General features: G+C 38.6%; 1 protein-coding gene across 1 annotated transcript; it reads right to left on the bottom strand.

Moving 5' to 3' along the window:
* Positions 1–44: 44 nt before the first annotated feature.
* lamb2 (laminin, beta 2 (laminin S)) lies at positions 45–24898 on the bottom strand. Its single transcript, XM_056732444.1, has 34 exons — positions 24794–24898; positions 24550–24613; positions 15618–15787; positions 15402–15537; positions 12947–13020; positions 12326–12514; positions 12020–12083; positions 11326–11528; positions 11108–11228; positions 10813–11001; positions 10553–10732; positions 9885–9997; positions 9363–9442; positions 8601–8736; positions 8243–8401; positions 8015–8142; positions 7791–7920; positions 7512–7704; positions 7294–7437; positions 6971–7202; positions 6309–6472; positions 5799–6023; positions 5461–5678; positions 5284–5380; positions 4828–5200; positions 4546–4730; positions 3764–4005; positions 3483–3686; positions 3226–3370; positions 2912–3119; positions 2688–2829; positions 2437–2613; positions 2195–2354; positions 45–1775 (listed from the first exon to the last, which is right to left on the bottom strand). Exons 2-34 carry the CDS (start codon positions 24578–24580, stop codon positions 1639–1641), a joined length of 5349 nt encoding a protein of 1782 aa, XP_056588422.1. The 5' UTR covers positions 24581–24613; positions 24794–24898; the 3' UTR covers positions 45–1638.
* Positions 24899–25234: the final 336 nt, after the last annotated feature.

Here is a 25234-nt window from a genome sequence, read left to right as displayed (position 1 = left end):
AAGAAACACTGTAGTTATATAACGTTAGAGCCACTTCAGTGCGTTTATTTGCGCTCATACACAAAATGTATTTGAAATACTAAATGATCAATAATGTTTGTGAGGCGAGAGGGAAACGAATACAATTCATTGAAATACATTTAAAACAACAATATAGAAATTACAGTGTAAGGTATTTGATATATTTCCCCTTTTCATACACACTCCGTAGCTGAATTTGTTCCTATTTGTTATTGAGTGGGTTTATGGTCCAGTCCAACATAACGTACAATAAAAGGAAATCAGATAAAAAGCAAAGGGGTTTATGGTTTTATTTTTTAATAAATTGTTAATTTGTCTTTGGGAAATGGACCTTATGTACACATTACATACAATAATATGACAACATTGATCAGCCATTATACACAGATGTGACCCTGGATCACAAAACCAGTCTTTAAGTAGCACAGGAACATTTTTAGTAAAGCCAAAAATACGTTGTATGGGTCAAAATGATAGATTTTTCTTTTATGCCAAAAATTATTAGGATATTAAGTAAAGAACATGTTCTATGAAGATATTTTGTAAATTTCCTACCTTAAATATATCAAAACTTTATTTTTGTGAGTGGATGTCCTGCCACAGTGTCCCTGATTAACAACTTCAAAGACAATTTTCTCAATATTTAGATTTTTTGGCACTCTCAGATTCCTGAGGTGTAAACAATTGTAATCTCAGTCAGATATTGTCATATTCTTACAACTCATACATCAACAGAAAGCTTGTTTCTTTCAGATGATGTAAAAATCTCAATTTCTAAAAATGTATCTATAAGACTGGTTTTGTCGTCCATGGTCATAGATATGAAACTTAAACAGCTTACCTCTATAGAATCTTCAATTTTGTCACACACAATGTATTTGTCGATTGTTACAGTAGTTATTTTAGTAGGCAGTGGCACTATTAGACAAATGTTATGTGTAATCTAAAAACACAATCACTCAAAAAAAGTAAGTAAGAGGGTGTTGCTGCAGAAGGACAAGCAGAATTCTGTGCACAGACTTCTGTGACATGATTGGATTCAGTGTATTTTACATTCAAGCAAACTTCTTCATTTTACTGTCCGTATACAGTCATTAACAAGCAAGTTGTCGCAAATGGCAAGAAAGTGGAATATTTCCTTACAAGCGCATATCTGTATTTTATTGCAGAAATCCATTCAACATTAAAGAGATAGTTCACCCAAAAATAAATTCCTTTGTTTTGCTTAACACAAAGGAAGATATTCCTCATTAAGTACCGTAGTCTTTATTTTCCCTAAAATGGCAGTAAATGGGGATGAGATATGTTTGGTTACTGACATTCTTCCAAATATCTTCCTTTGTGTTTAGCAGAACAAGGACATTTATACTGTTTTGGAACAACCTGCGGGTGGATAATAGTTGACAGAATTTTCATATTTGGGTGAACTATCCCTTTAATATTTTAATGTGAATGTTATACAATAGCCTTTCACTGAAACTTTTCCAGACATTGTTTGTTATGGGAGTTTGGGATCTTGTAAGTCTGTGGTCAAAAATGTAGCAGCATAAAAGGATTGAAATGGCAGATGTTTTAAAACAGTGCAGCAGCAGTTTCAGGACTCCTTTCTTTAACTGATTACTGACAGGTGTTGTAGATCAGAATTTTCTTATTGATGGCACTAAGGATTGCCTTCATTTTATCTTCGAGGCCATCCAGCTGCCTGGCTTTGCCCTCCAATACCCTTTGGTTTTCTTCATAGTCTTTCTCAAGCTCTGTGAATACACAACACAAATTTATTAGACAAATGTACTGGAAAAGAAACCAGCCTAACATAACCACCTTCCTCAAAAATCACTATTACTTATTGCCACAAGAGGGGGATTTGTTTTTGGATATTTGAAAGAAAATCTTCATAACAATAGAGTTGGGTGTAAAGTTCTGAAACCATCATGAAAATCTGTTATTTTATTTTTAAAACCCCAAAATATACGTTTTAGCAAGAAAAGGCATAAAATATCAGAGGTATTTGAAACCATGTTTTTACGTAAAATGTTGAATGAGAATTGGTAAAAAAATGGTATTTCATGCATGCCACAACACGCATAGTTTTTTGTTGTATTAATTTACAAAAAGAATGTAAAGATACATCGATTCTACATAAAACTACACCCCTACTGTCCCTCACACTCACCTGCCAGCCTCTGGAGTTTATCCTGTGCATCCTTAAGCAACTCCTTGGCTTCATCTCTCAGAAGCTCAGCTTTCTGCTTGGCTTCCTGCATTGTCTTTGCTTTATTGTCCATTAGTCCCTGAACAGAACGATACTTATCGGACAGCTCGCCATCCAGAATCTAAAACAGGAAAAGAAAGTTATTAAACTACTGATTAACAAAGCAAAATTAAGTGTTTTACAAGTCATGACCACACACAAACCTCTTTAGCTTCATTGGCCTTTTCTCGTGCCATGGTGGCTGTTTCCTCTGCCCGTGCCGCATCCAGGCTGTTGTTGGCACGTTTGGTTTTTAAGGCCTCGATCTGTCGCCCAAGATCTCCTAGCCTGTCCATAGCATTGTCAAGATCTCTCTCCTGAGCTGTTGTCTCTGATTGGATCTTTAGCGACACAAAGCTTGTAAGGGCTCTTGTATAAAAATGATAAATGTATTTTCACATTAAAGTAGTTATACCTGTGCAAGCCGGTTCTGGGTTAAGCCAATGTCTTTCCGAGCTTTTTCAATGGCCTTCTCCGCAGCTGCCTGGGCTTTGCCAGCATCGTTCAGTGCTTGCTTCACACTCACTGCTGTGTCTTTCACCCCCTCTGCCTTATTTCTATGATATGAGAATGCAGAGACTTTGTTATGAATCACAAAATCAATAAACAACTAAAGTGAATACGCTAAATCCTTTATACCTGGCTTTCTTGGCATCTAGCAGCAGCTGTTCTGCTTTACGGACGTCATTCTGAGTCTGCTCTAGAATGGCATCCACATTAGACAGACTCTTGACCCGGTCCTTAATCTCGTCCGCAAGGTGTCGAATCTGCTTGGGTGATGCAGGAATAGACAGCTCAAGAACACGATTGGCCACTGCCTCAATGCTGTCGGGATCCGCCCCCTCCACTGCGAATATGTAACATGATCAAAGTGTGACATGAACCAGTTTCAATCGATCATTAAAAACTGTCAGATAAGACAGAACGCCCCTAAAATCGGTAGGATGACTCACGCATGAGGAATTCACGAATCTGTTTGATGAGGTCCCGCAGGTCGTTGTTTGAATGATCCACCTTTTTCTTGGCATCACTAGCTTTTTCTAGAGCTGCCTGAGCTTTGCTTTTAGCTTCCTGAGCTTTGGTCTTAGCATCTGCCACCTTTTAAAGGCCAATCGGTGAACATCAGAATCAAACAAAAGACAATAATTGATAAACAACCTCAACAAATAAGGTCTAAATCATGTTGATAACCAGGTACATCAAATTCTACCTGCTTGAAGAGATCTTCCACTATTTCCATAGCTTTGTTTAGCTCGTTCTCTGCATGCTTGGATCTATCCAGGGCATTGCTGGCAACTGCTGCAGCTCCGTTGCAATTCAGGCCTCCACAGTGGCGCTTGCCCTCATCGTCACGGCAACCAGCACCGCCACAAGGGCTGTCTCCACAGGGAGCATCACCTGGTGCTCCACATACCTAGAAAACATGAAATAAGAGCCAATGAAGCAAAATGTTTAGAAAACTTAAGCTAAAATGGAACTGAGCTGTTTTACCTTTTCATTTATTTTCTTCATGTCCAGAAGCTGAGCTTTCGCATTTAAGTCTGTGAGTGTGCGTTTGTTTGCAGCGTTCTTTCGGTTGAAGTTGTCTCTTTTTTCGGACATCAGTCGCTCTGTTTTCTTGCGGGTGTCTGATGATTTGCTCACTGTACTGGTGATGTCAGTGGTGGATTTGTTGGCGCGGTTTTCTGCATCCCGAGATGTGTTGTAGGAGGTCCGAATGCTGTCATATGCACCTTAGGAAGGATATAAAATAGAGTAAATACAGTAAATGCTTTGTGTTGCGTTTTAGTTGCACTGCTGAAATATACAAAATCCTAACAGAACAAACAAACTATATACAATTTTTTTTGTGAATGTATGTACAGTGGCCGAATAAATCTCACAAAAATGTATGAATTTTCAATTTCTCATTTTGCAATTTCGTTTAACTGATTGGTCTGCTGTCACAATATCTACACATGTACACAAATCATTAGTATTACCATTTATAAACAAAGTATCCAAATAATTGGAAAATATTTTTTTGAAAAAAAAATTTACGACATGTTTTACTTAAATGTTTGTTTGTCCAGTATTTGTTTAAAGGTCCAGTGTGTAATTTTTCTAGAGAGCGCGTTTCGTAAACACATTATCTCCTTCAGCAAAAAAGCTTCGAAAGGGAAGGGCGGAGTGAGCCGTTGGTTGCAATTTGCAACCTCACTGCAAACTCAATGCCACTAAATTGAATACACTGTACCCTTAAATAAGCATCAGAAACAGAAGTAATGACTTACCCAAGAAGTTGGAATTCTTAAGGATTTCCAGCTGACGGTTCATCTTATCTGAGTTCAGGTTAAGCTCTTTCGCCTCTCTTTCCAGTGTACTTAATGCATTGCTGGCTTCATAGTTACTATCTTGCACTGCGGTCAGGTCTCCCTCCAGCTGGTTCAGTGTCTCTGTGGTCTCACCAATTTGACCTCTAAGAGGGAAAAGCAAAGCCTTGAGATCAGAGAACACGAGAGCGGTTATAGCTGTCATGTAAGTCTTCACATGTGGAGAGTTTAAATAAAGAGTACCTGAGTTCCTCTATCATGCCCATTAGAATGGTCACAGCCTCAGCTGTAGAATTTCGGGCATTTACAATCTCTCTCGCCTGTGCTAGCTTTCCCTCCAAATCCTTAAATTTTCTCTCAAAGGCTCGAGTCAAGCCGGTTGTCTGCAGTTCCTTCGCTCGGTCCGTGAGAGCTTTGGTTCTGGTTGCGAGATCCTGAACGATGCGGTCCCAGTCCCCGAAGCACTGGTGGCAAGGCTTGCAATCTGGGAAAGTGCCCGAGAAGCCGCGCGCACACTGATCGCAGCGAACGCCGGACACGCCCTGCCGGCACGCACAATGACCGCTCACGCGATCGCACTGAGACGTCTCGATGCCACGCGGATCACAGTCACACGCTGTGGATGAAATCAAATCAATATGATTTTGTGAGTTATTCTCTGAAATGGACATAAAGTCGCCCTATAAAAGATCAAGATACCTCTGCACAGGACTTTGGGGTTTCCCCAATGGTTTTCCTGGCAGTCTGTACATGTCTTTCCTCCAAAACCTGGTCTGCATTGGCACTGGCCTGTGAACTGTGAGAATTTGGGTTTAAAAATAAATCAAAATGAAGTTAACTTATCGGAAAAAGCCTTATTTATATTAATAACATTACCTCATTGCAGGCAGATGTGTAAGCATTGTTGGGGTCACACCCACAGGGCTCACCGCCCCGCCCACTGGCTAGGTTCCAATAGTTTGGTGCACAGTGGTCACAGGTTTGTCCAATAACGTGAGGCAGACACTGACATTGCCCTGTGGTACGCTGGCACACACATTCATCTCGGGATTGACACTGACTGCGCTCCGTGCCCAAGAAGTAGCAGGTGCATTCTGGGTAAGCAATAGTTCATTCATACGGCAGTGATAAAAAAAGTGTTGACATTCATGCTGTTGTGCTCAAAATAGTGTTGTATAATGTAGGAAACAAACTAAAAACTCATTTCAACTCACTCCGACAGTTACGACGGGAAGCATCCCCATAGTATCCACTCTTGCACACGCCGCAGTCTGGTCCTTCAGTGTTGTACAGGCATTTGAGACACTGGCCAGTGCGACTGTCACAAGCACCGCGGTCTGATAGATCAATGTTGTTACTGCAACGACAAGATTGGCACCGCCCGCCGGGTTGTGAGGGGTTGCCGTAGTAACCAGGAGCACATTCTTCACAGCGGGAACCTCATCGATGAGAAGAGCCGATGTTTAAATGCAGAAAACAGATTGGGATAAGAGAGTAGTGCTCATGTGGTGTTGCTTAATATTGTCATTCTTTGCATCATTTTCAGATGCAAATGTGGTGTTAAATGGTCATATGAAGTACCAACCAAGGATACTACGGGATGTCACACATTTAAAGCCTTTTTTCCCATATCAACCTCTGGTGCATGTGTGCATAAAACCATATCTTTATTCACTTTATCTAATGTACTTGTGAAGAGAGAAAGAGCAGATGGGTAAGATTACCTGTGTAACCCTGATTGCAGTTGCAGACCACCTGTTGGTTGCGGTTGTCTTGGTAACAGGTGGCGGCAAAGTGCCGTCCGCTACTGGGGCCATCAGGACAGGGACAGGGTCGACACTGACTCCCTAAACCGAGGAGTGGGTTTCCATGGTAACCATTAGTGCACCTGTGACAGGAGGTATTTATTACATTAGCTTGGGCTAAGAATGAGTTTAAACACTCAAAAATAAAAATAATTCACTGTTTGACTGGAAGATTATTTAAAAATATCTTGTGACCTTATTCCTTTAAATAAGTAAAATTGTCATTTTTTTTAATTATGAATACATCAGAGTTTTGTTTTCAGTTTCAATGTGCTTTTATTCATATTTTGAACCAGCGTGTATTTTTATATTTTTGTTTTGTCAATGTTACGTGCTTTTTTCATTTTATATTAACAAATTGTATAAATTTACTTTTCATATTATCTAATAAGTTTAACTTGTTTTCATTTAGTTTTAAATTAATAATTTTAGTGCCACTTAAATATAAACTTTACTTTTTTCAGGCATTTTTTTTAAACTAACAGACGTGTTTAATAGATTCAGGAAACTATAAAAACGTTGCAAAACATCCTGTAAAAAAAGAAAAATAAACAGTAGAATGTCTGCTTTTTGGCTCCCACCGTTCACACTTGTCTCCTGCCGTGTTGCCTCTGCAGTTAAGGCAGGCTCCGGTTCTCTGATGGCACTCTTCTGTTTGACCATTACACTGACATGGACTGCAGTTTGGAAAGCCCCAGTGCCCACCCTGGCAACCATCGCAACGCTGGCCAAAGGCACCAGGCTGACATGGACACTGTCCTGTGCGCTGGTCACAGAAACGGCTCTGAGAGCCCTCCAAACTACATTCACAAACTACAGACAGAAAAATAAAAAACTTGAACACACTATTACAGATGTACCAGAATAACAGTGCAACAAAAATATTTTCAAATACAGCTCTTACGTTTGCATCCAGAGGGTCCAAACCCATAAGCCCCTGGTGCACATTTATCACACCGCCGACCTGATACATTGGGCTTACAGCGACACTGACCTCCACGTATATCACATTCAGAGCTGAGCGAACCTTGAGAATCACATTCACACGCTGCGGGAGAAAACTAAAATTATTGAACACCAACACAACAAGGAAAAACAACCCCCTGTTCAACTGACACTCACGCAGTGCACCGTCATTAATGAGCGCTGACATGCTGGTGATGAGTTTAGCGCACGCTTCACTCATCTGAGGACGGGACACACTCTTGCCGGTCTCATGGCAACGGTACCGTTCAAAGTTTTGCTTCCGCGTGACAGAGGCGGCGTCACCCGCTGTAAACATCTCAAGAGAAGAGTAGCGAGGAAGAAGGGCGATCTACATTGGGAAGGAGAATTGAACAATAAAAAGAAAGTATATCATTGTGCGAACATCTATTACAAATGCAGCGATTTACTACTTACAGAGTCAACCAGTACAAAGGCATTAGAGGAGCTGAGGATAATGTTTCTGTCAGCGTAACGGATAAACTCCACACGCAGTTTGTAACTTACTCCCTTCTCCAAACACACAGTGTGAGGGAGAACAACAAACCTGCAACAGAGCAACACTGAAGTACTGTAGGCGAAAGGAAAAACATGTCTGATTTGCATTTACAGTACTTAATCATTTTCAATATTTTACACACCTGGCACCTGTCGGGAGCGAAACGGTTAGCTGGTCATCTGCAGGAATGGTGTTTCCACATGGACTGCTGGTGGGTATGGGGCCCGGTCTAATCATCAATACACGCACTTCCTCCCAATCCCGTGGCATCTTTATACAACACATAAAGAAATTCAGAAATACACACACTGCATGCAAACACCTCAGAATTCTTTCTAAAAATGGAATAGGGTAAAAATGTAGTGTTTACCTGAAGCTCATAGCGTATAAGGACATCATACTCCGTAGAATAGGGAATGTTGTTAATGGCGAATTCCAGAGTACCACCTTCAGGGACTCGTGCAAACCCAGAGCCAGTCCATGAGGTTGCTCGGTTTGGCTGGTACTCTCTCTCTTCAAAAGTGGAACCCTATTGGAGAGACAAGTTTAAACATTTTGTATTTCTACTAATTTATTTTTTTAATCATTTTGGGATTTAATCATTAAATAAATGTACTATGGATGTGGTAGTATGACAAAGTAAATGGGTTAAAAGCTAATATTACAAGCGAAATCTTTGTTACTGTAATTTACAGTAATAGTTTTGATAGCTTTTTTTAGGTACTCACTTGACCAAATTTGGACTTTTCAGCCTCATAGATGTAGTGGTCCAGGGCCATAAAGAAATACCCAGGCTCCACCTGGTTACACTGCCGACCAATCATGTGGCTTCGACAGGGACACTGCCCTGTTTCCATCGAGCACCTGGAGACAGTTGACAATAACAATAAGATACGGGATTGTTGTGTTAGCATTAGGGCTGTCAAATGATTAATCGTGATTAATCGCATCCATAATAAAAGTTTGTGTTAACATAACATGTCTCTGTGTAGTGTGTATATTCATTTTGTATTTATAAACACATACATGTATATATATTCAGTGTATTAACAAGTATTTATTTATATTTACCAATAATTCTATTTAATTCTTATTCATTATTAATTATATAAAGGTTTATCCAATTATTTTATTAATTACATGATAAATGTCTGTGTATGTGCATATTTATTTTTTATTTAAAAACACATATACATACATGCATATATATATATATATATATATATATATATATATATATATATATATATATAAACCTTAATAAACGTTTATATATAATGCCAATTATTGGTAAATATAAATAAATACAACTAAATATTTCCTAAATATATACACGTATGTGTTTATATCAAATTAATATGCACAGTACACATTATGTTAAAACAAAATTTTCTTCTGGATATGATTAATCAAGATTAATCGTTTGACAGCCCTAGTTAGTTTAATTTAACATTTGCCCATGAAAATGCAATGAATTGGACAAAACTAACTGGTTGTCTGTGGCTCCGCCCACATCGCAGTCACATCCTCTGCAACCACTTGCATCATGACTCAGGGCCCAGTGTTCAGGCTGTGGGAGGAGCACATGAAACACAAAAAGATGTAATATCTAAAGAATTTGTTATACTGTGGCACACTGATGGTATCAAATGATAATACCATGGTATCATTATACCCTCCAAGATACTTGTGTTGATATGGTGAAATATTTGAAAATGACGTCACATTACTTTAATACTACGGTTGTTAACTGCCTGTCTAAATTCAGGATGCAGCTATTCCCTTTCAGTCCATTAAAAGCGATGTGTAAACTTACACCAGGAGCCATAAACCTCTGAGCTAAATAAAGACACTGCAAGTTTTACTATAAAGCAAATTCTTTTCAGAACAGCATCAGTGAGAGTAAATGATGAATAATGAATTTCAGGTCATCTATACCTTTATTTTCCCTTTATGTTATTTGGTAAGCAGATTGTGTTTGTTGCGGATATACTTGTCAGAGCTACACTTACTAGACATTGGTTACAGCTGTGTCCAGTAACCAGGCGTTTACAGAAGCAGTCTCCACTCACAGGGTCGCACTGGGGGCCTCCGGACACCGTACCCCTCGGTTCACATTTACACGCTAAAGCAACCAGTGAGAGGAAGTGAGAATGATTAATTATCGAGTGTAAAAATACACCACAAAAAATGTTGCCACAAATAGATCAGTGCTTGGGTGTCCTACTTTTTTCTAACCTTAACTAAAAAGATTTAAAAAACTACTCCGCCAAAAGCTGACTGACTGCCTGAAAAGTATTTTTTGTCACATTTCTTTCCAAACGTCATTTTAATTTAACCTTAAGGGCCTAAAGGGAAAGTTGACCCAAATATAAAAAGTCTCTCATGATATATTCGCCCTCAAATCATTAAAATCCTGTACATGCCTTTGTCTTCCGTGGAACACAGAAGATGAAATTTCGAGTTCATAAAAATGAAAATCAAAGGGAGCCAATGTTGTTTGGTTATCATCATCCTTCAAAATATATTTTTCGTGTACTGCAGAAGAATACCATTTTGGAATGACATGAGAGTTAGTAAATTATAAAAGAATTGCAATTTTGGGCAAACTAGCCCTTTGGTTAAACTCTCCTCTAAGGGGTTGAACTTAAAATCCTTCGGCCTACTGCCTCGTACTCACGTTGGCATCCCCGGGGGTCATTGGCACTGAGCCCATAGAAACCAGGCTTGCATTTATCACAGCGTTGGCCTTCGACGTAATCTTTACAGCGACACTGACCCGCGATCATGCCCAGAGAGGGGTCATCATGTCCGTCACAAATACCGCCATTCAGAGAACCATCAGGGTCGCAATCGCAGGCTGGTAAACAGACACAGTTTATGGTCATGCAATCAAATTTAAGTTATTTTTCTGAGGATTGTAAGTCATTCAATACATACCCACGCAGACCCCAGGATCTCTAATATCTCTAGTTGGATCCTGGTAGTAGAACGGTTTACATGTCTCACAGTTGCGGCCCACGGTGTTGTGAAGACAGTTGTCACACACACCTCCGCTGACATTACCCATAGCCAGATATACGGCCATGTCAAAATGACATTTATTGGAGTGACTGTTACAGTTGCATTCTGGGGAAAAGTAAAAGTTGGATTGAAAAATTAATCCATTGTGTGTATATTTATTGGTATTCATATACTGTATGTTCTGCCTATATTTTTAGAAAGGGATACCTACTCTTGCAGGCGTTAGTGTTGCGTCCCTCAGCCGGTCTCCAGGGCAGGTCATTATAAAAATCATCACATTTCTCACAGTTCAGCCCATTTGTGTTGTGTTTGCAAACACACCTCCCGTGAACCTGAGATGTAAGAACCAAAGTCACTAAGCTGACAATTAAATTATGACATTCGTCTCTTACATTTGTTTGACGGTTTCAGTATACACATCATACTCACCATGCCCTCTATGTCACCCCTAATCCCTTCAATTGGAGCACATTCAGAGGCGTGCCCATAGCAGAAACAGTTGCCCCTGACAACCAGCTCATACATGGCATAGTAGTATTTCTCTTTGATCTCAGGCCGTGAGTCTAATAAATTATCACCCAGAGTGTGCAGCTTGGTGAAGTTTACACGGAGGTTGGTGATCTTCAGCTGATCTGTGCCGAAGAAAGACATTGAGGTCAGTTGAATAACAGTAACCATAATGCAAGTAACACACTAAAAAACAAGATATTGATAAAGTGTGCGCTGGCCCTAAATCATTCCACCAAAATTCCTTCAACCTTTGAAAATCTTCTGTAATACCTGTTAACCAATGACCTCTGACCCTGTCTCCTACAAGCCATAGTCACAGTACTCAGTGGGAGGTTTGCGGTAAGTCAAGCGTGGAAATCTTTAGGAGAAGCATTCCGGATGGACTGTTGGAACGCTTCATGGTCACAAATAACTTTGGGGTTGTTTGATTTATAAGGCAAAGTTATAAGTTATAGTGCCGAGAGAGGAAAAACATGGAGTTTTTAAGTTATGTGTGTGGGTGACTGAAGGGTTATACGTCCCAACTGTGCACAAGCTGTGTCTTCCATTAACGCAGTGTATGTCTCATTATAGTTCATGTCGTGTCTTGATTGGGAGGTTAGGGTTCACTTACTCTGAATGCTGGGACTGTATGGGTCATCGATTCGGATAGCAGGTTCCAGGACACGATAAATCACCTAAGAAAAGAAATATGCAGGAAGGTGTATATTTTAAATGAAATAAGTACTTTGGACACTTATGCATTTGGCAGATGCTTTGTTCCAAAGTGATCACAGTGTTTACATGGTATATATGTTATTACTATAAGTTTTCCCTAAGAATCAAACCCATGACCTCACTGTTGCCAGCATCATGCCTTACCAGATCTGCAGATCTAGCAACTTATTGATAAACAACCTCCTCTTCACAATGTCCTCACCTCTCCTTCCGTCGACGGCTCAATGTCGGAATATCGTGATTCACAGATGACATCATCAATCTTGCGAAGAGGACTTTGGGAAATTCCCGGAAAGATGGAGTCACAGTCGTGAGCAAAGTAACGGTACACCTGCCAGGTTCGTCCAAAATCTGCCGATCGCTCAATCAACATACCGGCTGGACGGAACGTCTGTGTTCAAAAACAACAAGTGAGACTGGAGCTGTGTAGTGTTCACCTTTCACTTGACTTCATGTCATTTATGCATATATATACAGCATGGTACGTGTTCCGTTTATGTATATGATTCATCTTTTGATATATAATCGACATTTTTGAATACATCTAAATGGTATTAATTTGAAATACTCAATAAAATCAAATGTAACCCTTCATGATAGTGGCACAGTAATAGTCTGATATTTTGTATGTTTATTAATCAACATTGCTGTGCCAGAATTAACCAAAATGGCTATTTTCTATCTGTAGACCCTAGACAGATTGTCAAAAAGTTAACCTAAAAACAAAACAGAGCAAAGCATCAGCCCTGAGGTGAATTATGCTGAAAAACTCTTTTTTACTGCTCATAAACTTCTCATGAAGCGATCTTGTGAAGAGTTTCACCTTAAAAGCCATGATGAGATGAGTAAAGTGAAACTCTGCCTCCAGGTCCAGCTGAAGGTAAACATCAGATTTTCCTAAACAGAAAAGAGCTCATGTTATACAATAATTGTTCTAGTGGGCCAGAAGTGTGGCTGCTGGATTTACCCGAAAGAGCTAATCAAGAAAAACAGGAAGGAAAGGGATGTTGAGGTTGTACCGCAGCCGAAGAGAATGAGGAGGAGAGGTGAAGCGGAGGAAATGGATTCAATGGCTGTGTTTTGGCTGGAGGAGGAAGTTGTAAAGCCTCAATCCAGAGCACATGGCAAAGACCCATAATGAAAGCTGCTCTCATGTATGAGTGTGTAGCACCTGCTTTTCTCATGTAGAACATCACACAAGACATTCTTTATAATAATCAGACAAAAAACTCACTTAACCGCATTTCAGCACAACCCAAACACAGGGGCCGTGACAGGGGACATTTTTGGGTGCACTCTTAGGAGACAACTGGTCTACTGTTTATTACTGTTCATTATACAACATTGTTCTGAAAAGTCACCAGTGCTATGACAACCATGACCAAAAATAGTTACCATTTCCTGTTAACACCCATATTGAATTCTCTCACTTCGGTGTTCACAGAGAAGTCACACAGTGGCCCGTTTCACATTATTAAGGGAACGTATCAGTCATATGGAACTTACACTGTGTCTACACCGGACGGGACTGTCGCGACGCGACATGACAAATGACAGTAGAAAGACATTAGAAACCATTATAAATTCAAATATTGTCCACACTGGATGCGGTGCGCTGAGATGAGAGAAATCCATTAAAAACAAGCAGGTTGTCATGTCGCGTCTGGTGTAGACACAGTGTTAGGCAGTTCAGTTTGTATCAGATAAAAGTAATGTATAAAATGACTTTCAATCCAAATATATTTTTGAAAAATGAACAAAAATTTTCATAAGCAGATTCATGAATTACACTTTATGTTGTGCTTAAATGAGGGTGAGTAAATATGAAATACTTTTTTGCAAATTATACCTCTAAATTAATCTATAAAAACACTAACAACAGCAAATGTTTTCTGATATGTACATGTAAAAATGTCAATTTCTAATATCAATAATTACAGTTTCACTAGTGAGAATATTAATTATTGATATCAATAATGTGACTGTTACTATTGTAAGAAAACACTTTTAGATATCTACAATTACTCTCAGATTTATTGATATCTGAAATCTATTTCATCATATCAGAAAACCAAATGCAGCATTTAAAATTAATTTATAGATATCAAGAATGAGCCTTTCAACTACTGAAAATTGAATTCTTGATATCCGGAATTTACAATTATTCTAGTAACAAGTTAATTGTTGATGTTAAAAATTGCATTTCTGATATCTGAAATAAGATTTATTACATGTAAGTAATTAATTATTGATATCTGAAATAAAATTTGAATAGCAGTCATTTGTGAAATTTAACTAGTAAAAATGCAATTACAGATATCAAGAATTAATTTTTTTACTAGTTGAAATAACATTTTTGATTTCAAGAATTCACATTTTTACTAGTGAAAATGTAATAAGTGATATCAAAAATAGTAATTATTGCTAGTAAAAATTAAATTCTTGATATCAAGAATTATAATTTTCACAAGTAAACATTGAATTGTTGATATAAAAAATTCAGATCCTGAGAATGATTAAAAGCTAATTTGGTTTACCATATACTCACACAACAGCTTACAATGTTAAGTACAGCACTCATACATACTAAAGTTAAGCAACCAACCAGTTAAACAATACAGAGGCCACATTCTGTCAATGCATTAGGTTCAGGAGACTTCAAGCTTAGCTTCAACAGGTCTGTATGTTTTTCAGAGTTTTGGTGCCTCTTTCATGCCTCTGTGCGTCTCTTTGTTGGTATGCCAGCAGCAGACCCCGTCTGTAATTATCTTTAATACTGCAGGGTTTGGGGAGTGTGTCAGGGTGAGCTTTGATAAACAGCCAAGTCAACCAACCAACATCCTCCTCCTATCCGCTCTTTTATAATCATTTACTTACTACAATTCTAAATATATAATTCTAGAATCTCTATTATAAATTCACTCAAGCTTTTACATTTAAACCTAACGTGTCCCATTTGGGCTTCATTCTTTGTGTAAACTTTGACCTCTCGCTGTCTGTTATTAATAGAGCAGTTTAAACATAAAGCTTCTATTAATATTATGTGAAGTGTTTTCAGTCTATGCCAAGCAGCTGGGTTTGGAGGGCTCAGAGAAGCAATCAGATTTCCTGGCACACATTTAAATTTGATAAGTGATACAGCGCTCTGAGACCAAATGGATATATGTATTTCCATCAAAACATCAATGGATTTTTACTCATGCAGCTTTGGTGCTTATGTGAGAATTGCAGGTTTGAATCCAACATGCAGAACATGAATGTATCTCTCATGCTCTCACCATTCTCAGACTGCCACCAGGACTTCTTGCGATGTTCTTTAAAGGTTGTTATGACATTCTCAATACCATGACTCATGGTGTTGGAAGAAGGATCATAGGGCCGTCGGGAATCACAATGGAAACACTTTTTTTCCTCCTACAAAAGATAAAAGTTTGGACATGGAAAGGGTCAGAGCTTCTTTATTTGATGTTTGTAATGAAAAAACAGGACTCTACCTGTAGGTGGCTAACAATGCAATAGGGTTCTCTCCTCCGCTGGCCGCAGGTAGACGACGCCTTCAGGTTCTTCTCCCGACCCACTAAGAGATCACCGGTTGCTGGATAACAGCTTCCATAAGTGCAGCCGTGAGCATGGTCAGGCTCCTGTGCGTTGGACGTCGCCAGGACTTTTAAATAAAGAGAATAGCAGCGAAAGTATGAATTTTATCTTTTTATGTTAAAGAACAGGACAGAACCTTTTGTCTCTACTGAAAGAAGAAATATTTCAACCTTAATGTTTTGCCAGCTTGGTCAAATAGAGCTACAACAATTTTCCATTAACATTTAGTGAAGGCCAAGTTTCCACACATATTTCTTCTCCTAAACTGTGGCTCTGTGAGGAGTACTGCTGCCTCAGTTTGATGGACATGTTTTGGGTTTTTGAGGCTTTTACTGCATTACGAGTCGCGGAAGTGATGACAAAAACAGTAAAGCTTGTCTTTATTAACAGGACAGATATATAAGAGACAGAATCAGAATAGAATATAGAATACAAATATCACATTTCATAACATATCAAAAACAAAGAAACAGTTTTTACAAAAATATCACTTCTGTGCATAAGATTTAGCGGCATCTAGTGGTGAGGTTGTGAATTGCAACCAACGGCTACCTCCACCTCTCCCTTTCAAAGCACTACGGTGGCTGACACAGGATGACAATGACGTCACAATTTTGTTTCTTACCGAAGGAGATAAAGTTTTTACAAAACACGCTCTGTAAGTAGTTTGTCCATTGTCCAAGGTATAAACAACATGTTGAATTCCAGGCACGGGACCTGTGGTGTATGTAGATAGAAATAGTTCATTCAACAAAAATCTACAAAAGTTTATTGGAGATAGACAGCAACACAAAAGCTGAACACACGTCTGATTTTTTTTTATCAATGTAAACCTAATGTACAAACAGCAATAGGAAGTGTGGTCACATGAACCAACTTGAGTGCCTGGGAACCTCTTTTGTACAGAGTTTACAGACACTATCGTCATTGACCTGATTCTCTAACACCAGACAGCTGTGAGTCTGGAACTGTTCCATCTCTCACCACTTTGCCACCACACACCCGAACTTACACATACAAATACAGCCACACAACCTGCAGCTTACACAGACCTGGCACCAAACTCCTAAATAAGGCATCATAGCAAACTGCAGGAGGGTTGCAATATCTCTGAGAAAAAATATATATTTCTAGACACGATGGTAATTAAAGCATCTCTCTTCCTCAGAGACAGTACCAGATACACCAAATACTGTTATTGAGCAATAAAAAATCTGGCCCTGACAAATCTGGTATTACATTTAATCTTTCTGGCAATGGGATGACCCGAGATATGGTGAGAAAGAACACACAGGCTAATTATGGGAAGCAATGGCTTAAATGTGTGTGTGAGGGGCAGAGAAATGTCTGTTTCAGCTTCCTCTGTTAAATACAAACGGACTGACGCAGCAGGTGGCTGAAGGGACATAACGTTATGGATGCCAGAAAAAAATTGCAAATTCATTTTTGCATTGGTGAACCACAAGAGAATATATTTTGAGAAATGTCTCAGTGGCTTTGTGTCCTTACAATAGAAGTCAATGGGGGCCAATGTTTGGTTTCCAACATTCTTCGTTGGTTTAAGAGCAGAATGGTGTAAACAGACAGCAGTCAAAGTTAGAGGGCGGTCAGCAAGGTATTGACCAGGGTAGAACAAGTTTATAAAAGTTACCCACACTTCATTTTCAAGAACAGAGTGTTCGCAGAATACACAGTTGTCATGTAGCTACCATTTGGCCTGCTTTAATAGGCTCTTATTCAGATATCCAGCTTTTAAACTGGGCCTGGAGGTTTGGTTAAGAAAAGCTGCCCTTCAGCCTGCCACTCTCAGCTCCTGCCTTACATGGACAAGCTCTCAGGAATGTGGGTGGACAGCTGGCAGGGCAAGAATACCTCTGAGCTAACAAAGACTTGCTGTTGCCTTACTCTACAGACTGAGGTCTCACAAGACCTATCAGTTTAGTTTGTTCTTTAAGAAACAATTTACCAATCCTGTGTTGTGCATATTTTATTGACTATTATAAAACAGATGATTCATACATTAAGTGAAGATTATGTTTTCAGCCAAAAAACATAAGTGTAAAAAATAGAAGTTAGTTTAGAACACGCTTTCCCGTAGCTCAGTGGTAAGAGCATTGTGTTAACAACGCAAGGTTGTGGGTTCGATCCCAGGGAATTACAAATACCCAGATAAAATGTATAGAATAAATCAATGTAAGTTGCTTTGGATAGAAGCATCTGACAAATGTAAATGTATAAAATAATTTTCAGTTTTATGCCAAAATATATTATCCTATTCAGCTGTCAATATATGTCTGTTAAATCAATTCATATCTATCTTAGAATAACACATTGTTAATATATTACAATAAAACAATGTACTGAATTTGCTGCTTTTCATATACAGTATTGAAAAACATAAACACTTGGTTCCAATATATGAAAATGTATTACTTAATGTATGGCATTATATTTTCCAGTAAATTCTCAAATGAGCCAAGTGTCAGACACATAGATACAAATAAGTCCAGTTGAGTCTTTTAATTCTTTCTGTGAATGAGTGGGGGGGGTATAGGAACTCGTGATAAGGTTCACTGACTTCACTGAGAACAGACACAATGTTTACAGTGAAGCATGTAGTAGGGCAGAGTGTGTTATCTATATCTCTGAATACACATCCACAATGACCGTAGACGGGGTATTTCCCATCATACTTTGTGGTGTCCTGTTTGTCCTGCCTGAGTTAATCTCCCATCATGATCCAAAGGATGAGACAAAATGAAAGTCTCTCTCTGTCTGTCTGTCTGTCTCTCTCTCTCACACACACAATGTTTTTATTGTTTTTATCCTTAATCATTTTTCAATAAATATAATATAACCTACCTCTCTGCCTCTCTCACTGTATCTACAGTCTTCGTTTCTCCTGGTTTGGGTTTGGCACAGAGTGTGATAGAGATTATCACAGCTGGGACTATCTGCTTTGTTCAAAGCTGACGCCAGCTCCACTTTTTATTTTTCTGAATCTCGGCTTTCAGAGGTTGATTGTTCTCAACCGGGGAAGGCAGAGAATCATCTCCTTGTGTCTGTTTCTATCCCCAGAGTGTAATTCTAATCTTGGGGAGTGTTCATTGGACGGGTGGAGAAAAAGTCACACTAACTTGGCACATTCTTCAGCAGCTGAGTGACAGAAAGCAGCCGGTCACATCCTAAATAGGCCATTTACAGTAGGAGGACAGAAAAACAAATACTCACGAAAGAACAAACGCAACCAACACAAACTACTTGGGCATGTCAAATATCAACAGCATTTTCATTTCGAATCAATCCATTCATTTTAAACCTCTATTTCCTGTTACGGCTCAACCAGAGACTTATTTCCGTCATTCATCCACCTGCTGTCGGAATGCAGAATATTTTATCCAGAGGTAAAAATCCTCTAGGGGAAGGGAGGGGATCTGTGTGGGGTGGATGGAAGCCAGAACTCCTAAATGTGTGCCATCAGTACCGACCCTGTGACCCATTCTGTGATACAGCTTCAAAAAATTAAATCCCAGGCCTGCGCACATAATCCCCAGTGTCTCCACAAGCATGAGCGATTTTGGTATCTGCTAGTTGTACAACCCCAAACTATTTGGACACTCAAATCACATGTCATTACATTAGCTAATAAAATATTAAACCAACTGTCATCTCAAATAGTGAGTACTTTTTTTTTTCTCTCCTGTAAAGTGGCAGTTTTGGAGATCAGGGACAGTTCCCGGACAGGGATTATCTTAAATCTGGACTAGGCCAAATCAACACAAATTAAGTTAGTACATTTAAGCAGTTTTTACAAACATAACTTACAAAAGAAAATTACTTGTGTGCAAGTTGTTATCAGTTTAGACAGCTCTAACGTTTTTTATGTCTAGGACTAGATTTAACCCCTATCCGGGAAACCGCCCCAAGAGGTTTTATAACAGAGTTTGAAACGTGTTCAACATATTTTTTTTGTCTTAATTTTGAACAGCATATATTGCGATTGTACAATCATACACTATTTTATATGAAAAATAAATGCCACTTGGTTTTGGGATGTGGGTGGTGTCCTCTGCTTGTTATTGGGCATGTTTGGACACTTTACACTAGGTGAAAGTAAAACTGACATTACTAACTTTCACACAGATCTGACTACTGTCACAGTCTTGGCAAAAGCATCCCTATAATAATGATACAGCATTCAGAACCCTTGTGGGCAAATGTGAAATATAGAGAATAGATGCGGATGCCGAGTACACCTGCTGCTTATTTGCTGCCTTTCTCACCATGTTTATTTTGGCAGTTTGGACGTTTGTCTGACAAGAGGCATTTGTTGCTATTTGCAGCCCACAGCCCAGTCTCTCAGTCTGCTCTCTCCTTCAAAGCTGGCTGCTATTTCCAGCTCTCGCACATCCACCCATCATGATGCCCTCTGCCCTAACCCTTCAGACCTAAATGACCAAAGTGATCCATTAATCGACTTTACTACGCTCCACATCTATGATACATATAGTACTCTATAAATTAATACATGTTGTTCATTTATGTCAAGTACTAAATATACGACAGATTATAAAATTAATGTATACCTCATCAAGCAAAATAAAGCTAAAACATACTTTTGAGAGCTATATATCTTTTTTCTTGTAAGGTCTGCAAATGGTATAAACACAAACAAAGCCCTCTTAAAATGACATTAAGTAAAGAGAATCATTATTATATGAAGTAAACTATCTATTGAAATGGCCTTCGAAGAGGTCGGAGGGACGGTGCCAGCTAATTTAAAATGATGTTCTGTTGAAGACAGTCCTGAAATATATGCTTTCAGACCTTATAATATGCTGCAAACGTTCTTCAGACCTGCATGATATTAGTCTGTTAAAGTACTCAATTTACTATCTCACAGAAAGGGTACATATGGAGGTACTGTATACACAGATGTAATACACATCCCCAGATAAGCAAGAGGCCAAGAGATGGAAAACATACAGAATAGAACAAAGAAACCATCATAGTTCTGATCATGAAATGAAATGCCCATCCTCATACAACCCCGCATCCACTACAGTTCACAACACGCACTGATAATACGCTTTGTCAAAAAGTGTGTGTTGAGACTAAAGCCATGTGTGGTCTATGTTGTGTGGGGTGCCAGGTTTACCGCGAACAACTGCTTTTTTAATGACACAGAAGAACAGCCAAATCTCTGTCTGAGAAATCAGGTCTGACTTTTTTTAAACGTTAAACTGACACGGCAGTTACTATCAAACATAACACAGACAGGCCTTCTGAAATAGTTTTTAAATATGATGTTATGTCTGAGGGAATGCAAGCCGTTAATAACAGAAACTCTCGTGGCTTTTCCTTGACATTGTATATTTGATTCTGTTGTTTATATTGTCTGGCATTTCTCGCTCTTCGCAAATAGAGGGGAGAAATCTCTCTCTTGTAACCAAATATTTTTCTTTTCATTTACAGATTCCAGTGTGTAATTTTTTGGAGGCTCTTTACAGAAATGCAATATAATATACAAGTATACAAATGTATGTATGAAAACGTAACATAATGATGCGTTTTAATTATATTACAATGAGTGATTCTATCTACATACACCACGGGTCCCCTTACCCCCCTTATGGAAAAACTGCTCTACAGCAGTAACGTAGCCACGAGGGGGTGGAGGGGACCTAGGACTCAATTGCTTAAAATAAAAAATAAGGAATTGTTGATTTGTTACTCTGGTTGATCGACCAATCATTGCTCCCCGCTGATTTCGAAGTTATTAATTTAATCATGTCACATGTTGTGCGTAGCATCTTTTGCGGAGATGTAAGAGTTTAATTTGTGCGGTGCAATGGGGGCTGCAAACAATATTCGTTTTTTTTTTTATAAATTACGAAAAGATGAGCAAGAAGAAAATGAGTAGACTGCTAAAGATAACGATTACACTGCATTTGACTTCTTGTAGTGTCAAAAGACTTTTCTCAACAGAAAATTTTCTCACCCTCGAACACTCCGCCTTGTCATGTAGAGGTAACCCAATGGTTGACTGGAAGCCGCTGAGCTACTGTGGTCCTCAAGACGCGCCGCTCTGCATATTTTGTATGCGTTTTTATACCGCGCCAGAGGTTTGTTCAATTTGCCCGTAAGAGCCCTGTGAAGTGGACATAAAGGGCATTGAAGTGCACGAAACGTGACAACTAATGTTACGCAGATCCTATGATTGTGGTTAAAAAACCTTTCAAACTTCCGCCATAGTACTTCAAAGGGGGGAGGGGTGGAGTGAGCCTTTAGATGCAATTCGCAACCCCTACACTAGATGCCGCTACATTTCATTCGTTGGATCTTTAAGCACCTCTCCACCCCCATTTATTCAACATGTCCTATTTTCTCCATTCTCAATCTAAGTTTCTTAATGCCTGTTTGTAATAGAGTTCAGGGTTCTGGAAACGGTGTTCAACCACTGTGGATAGTGACCTGCATCCCTATCACACAGCTGCACACTGGGGGATGTATGATCTCACCACACATCAATGGAATAAAAGGAAGTTTAAAGGCAAATTAGAAGAAAGAGATTTTTGAAGTTTTCTCGCCTCCCACTGAACCAAAGCTTTGCCTTAGGAGCAAATTATATAAAAAGACTCTGTTCGCTTTTCATGTTAGTTCCATCAAATCCATGATGCTGGGGTGAATTAACTCAACACTTTTATTAAGTAACAATAAATTAAATCCATTTCATAACCTGGGTATGTACGTGTATGCACTTTTTGTGACCGTCGCTGTTACTGACGACCTGTTATACGCCGCAAAACATAGAAAAAAGTATGAAATTTCAGTGAATTTTGTTCTAAAAACAAGACTTATTTTCATGGGTCGTTTTCTCATCAAGAAAATGCATATTGATTCTTAGACATTTGTACCGGAAAACAAGAATAACATGCTAAGAAAGAAAGTCCTTTTTTCCAGTGCACCACCATCAGTGTTAGTGAACACTTTGTTATCCAAGTCACACAATCCATGTACGACGGCTTCAAAGGCTTTTAAATTCAGATTAAACTCAGACGGGCAGTAGACACTGTATAATGTGACTAGAACTAAATCAGAGCATCTCAACTGCTGTCTGCCTACCACCCGGCTGCTCCTTTCATTAGAGCATTACCAAAAATAACACTCCCACAAGTCTCATTACCGCTCTTCCTCTGACACCTTTACGTTCTCCACAGCTCCACATGTCAGCTTTATCAATCATCTCAGACAGAGAGGCTCCTGCTGAACCCTGCGGCCCATTACCAACACAAACTCACAGCGGAGGAAAGCTGGAGAGTAACGCTAAATGATGCAGAAAGAAATACGGCACTCTGTAAATCCACAGTGGAGAAAGTGGTTTAATGAGCTAGCCTAGTAAAGCAGGAGAACCAGAGAACCAACAAGTAAATATGGCACATATATCCGACAACTTCAAGACTATAACATGTGTACAAGATAAAAACAGAGAAACAGACTGCGAAGTGGGTGTCACATTATAAAGCTTATTAGATTCGCTAATAACATCTGGTGATGTAACCTCTGCTCTGTAACGTCCAGTAGTTCTTTAAAGACGGGTAAATGTCTGATTTCCAAATAGGATGTTTTCATTCATCAAAGAACACAGAATGAAGAATGTTTTCGTTTAACACTATTATAAAGATGAGAGAATATCAGCTAACTCAATAAGGTCAAATTAAGTTAAAAGTGCCACTCATTAAATCAATATCGCATCATCCACCAGTCGACCTCTTCTTTACCTTTCAGTATGCCTGTAAATGTATTTTCGCCTTAACTGGACATCAAGAAAAAACAAAATAAGTTAATTGGGTGCTGGAAGGGGTAATAACATGGTCTGCAGACCTTTCAGACAGGTCCGCTGAACTGTACTGGGAAATTGATAACTTCTATTGTATAAACAGGTGAGAAAGATTCATCATGGGTCCCGTTTATCCAAAATAACATTCTGTGAATGATTCAACTCGGGAATACAGTACATTAAGACGAGTGACTAGCACATGGTAGAGTTTTAAGATCTGCGGTTATCATATCCTGACAGAACACATCCTATTCAACTCCTTAAGTGAGATCTAAATAAACAATGTTTATAAAAGTTTATTAATATGAAAGAAATTTGTCATTTCCAAACAGTGATGTGTAAATGGTGTAAATTATGTCCTCTAAAGTTCCATCATTCAAAAGAGAGGAAACAAAGCAGAGTGAAAAAACGATTTAATAAAAATAACTGCACTAAACCATTATATATAAGAAAGTGAAACATTAGACTTTTGCATGAAGATATATGGATCAATGACGTGACATGTATTTTTTGTGTCCAAATTCATTATTTTCCTAAAAAGAATTTGAATAAATACATGTCATATATCAAATGGATCTACAATATGTCCTTTATAAGAAACCCTTTTCATTTTATTGAAATTCAATAGATTTTTTGAGTTTTGGTGTTTGAAAGACCAAAAATGTCAGGTGGTGCGACCTTCCGAACATATAAACAGAGAACAAAACTGAGAAATAAATGTTAATTTTCTCAATAAAATTCTTAATAAAATATTTTGGCATGATTTTATGTTAAATTTCTTATATATGAGGGGAAAAATACTCAGTGCTAAATACATTAAATGTATATTATTTTAAATTAATATATGGTCGCACCACCTGACATTTTCTTATTTGTCATTGACCCACATAGAAAGATATTAGCTTCTTGTTAAATATTGACAGTCTATTATAGTACTGTAGTAAGCCAAAGCAACATCACACAATGTTGATCAATTCTGTTACACTCACCACAGATGAAGAGCAGGAGAAATGCGCGCATGGTCCTTTATCCTTCTTGTACTGTCGCGCGCCTCTACGTGAAAATAAGCATTCATATGTCTTACATCTTCATAAATCACCATACGGGTAACTACTGGACAAAGTGTACTTACACATTAAACACTCTTTAATATCAATAATAATCTATAAAAATGCCAACAAAACACCGCGTTTATTCACATTGCATTATATTTTTATACAAGCGAGTACTCACACGTATGTTTTGATTGTTCTCAATGGTCAGTCTGCTCTATGCTATGAATCCATTGAGATGAGAAGCGCCAGAGACTTTCAGAGCTTTCAAAAAACACAGACGGACTTTCTGAAGTCTTGTTACAGCTGTGTGAACGATTGATAGAAACAACGTTCTGGATTTCATCCTGGAGCGGACTTACACCACAGTCCTCGGACATCTTCAGTGACGCCATCAGTAAAATTCCACTTCACGTTTTCCCTGAAGCCTTTTGCGCTGAATGTGCGTATGAGAACAGCAATGCGCGCATATTTAAACGATTCTCTTCTACATTTACAAAATTCATCAAACGTTACACAATACCACATTTATTGTTTTAAATAGATTTGAGTTTAGGAAAGCGTAATGATTATTTGTGTGGAAGTGTGTAGAATGTGACGCAATTTTATTCCTTTTTCGAGT

This window comes from Triplophysa dalaica, chromosome 20 (assembly GCF_015846415.1).
Source record: "Triplophysa dalaica isolate WHDGS20190420 chromosome 20, ASM1584641v1, whole genome shotgun sequence".
Lineage (NCBI taxonomy): Eukaryota > Metazoa > Chordata > Actinopteri > Cypriniformes > Nemacheilidae > Triplophysa > Triplophysa dalaica.
The sequence above is the reverse complement of the archived record's forward strand: the minus strand, read 5'-3'. Positions and strand labels throughout refer to the sequence as shown.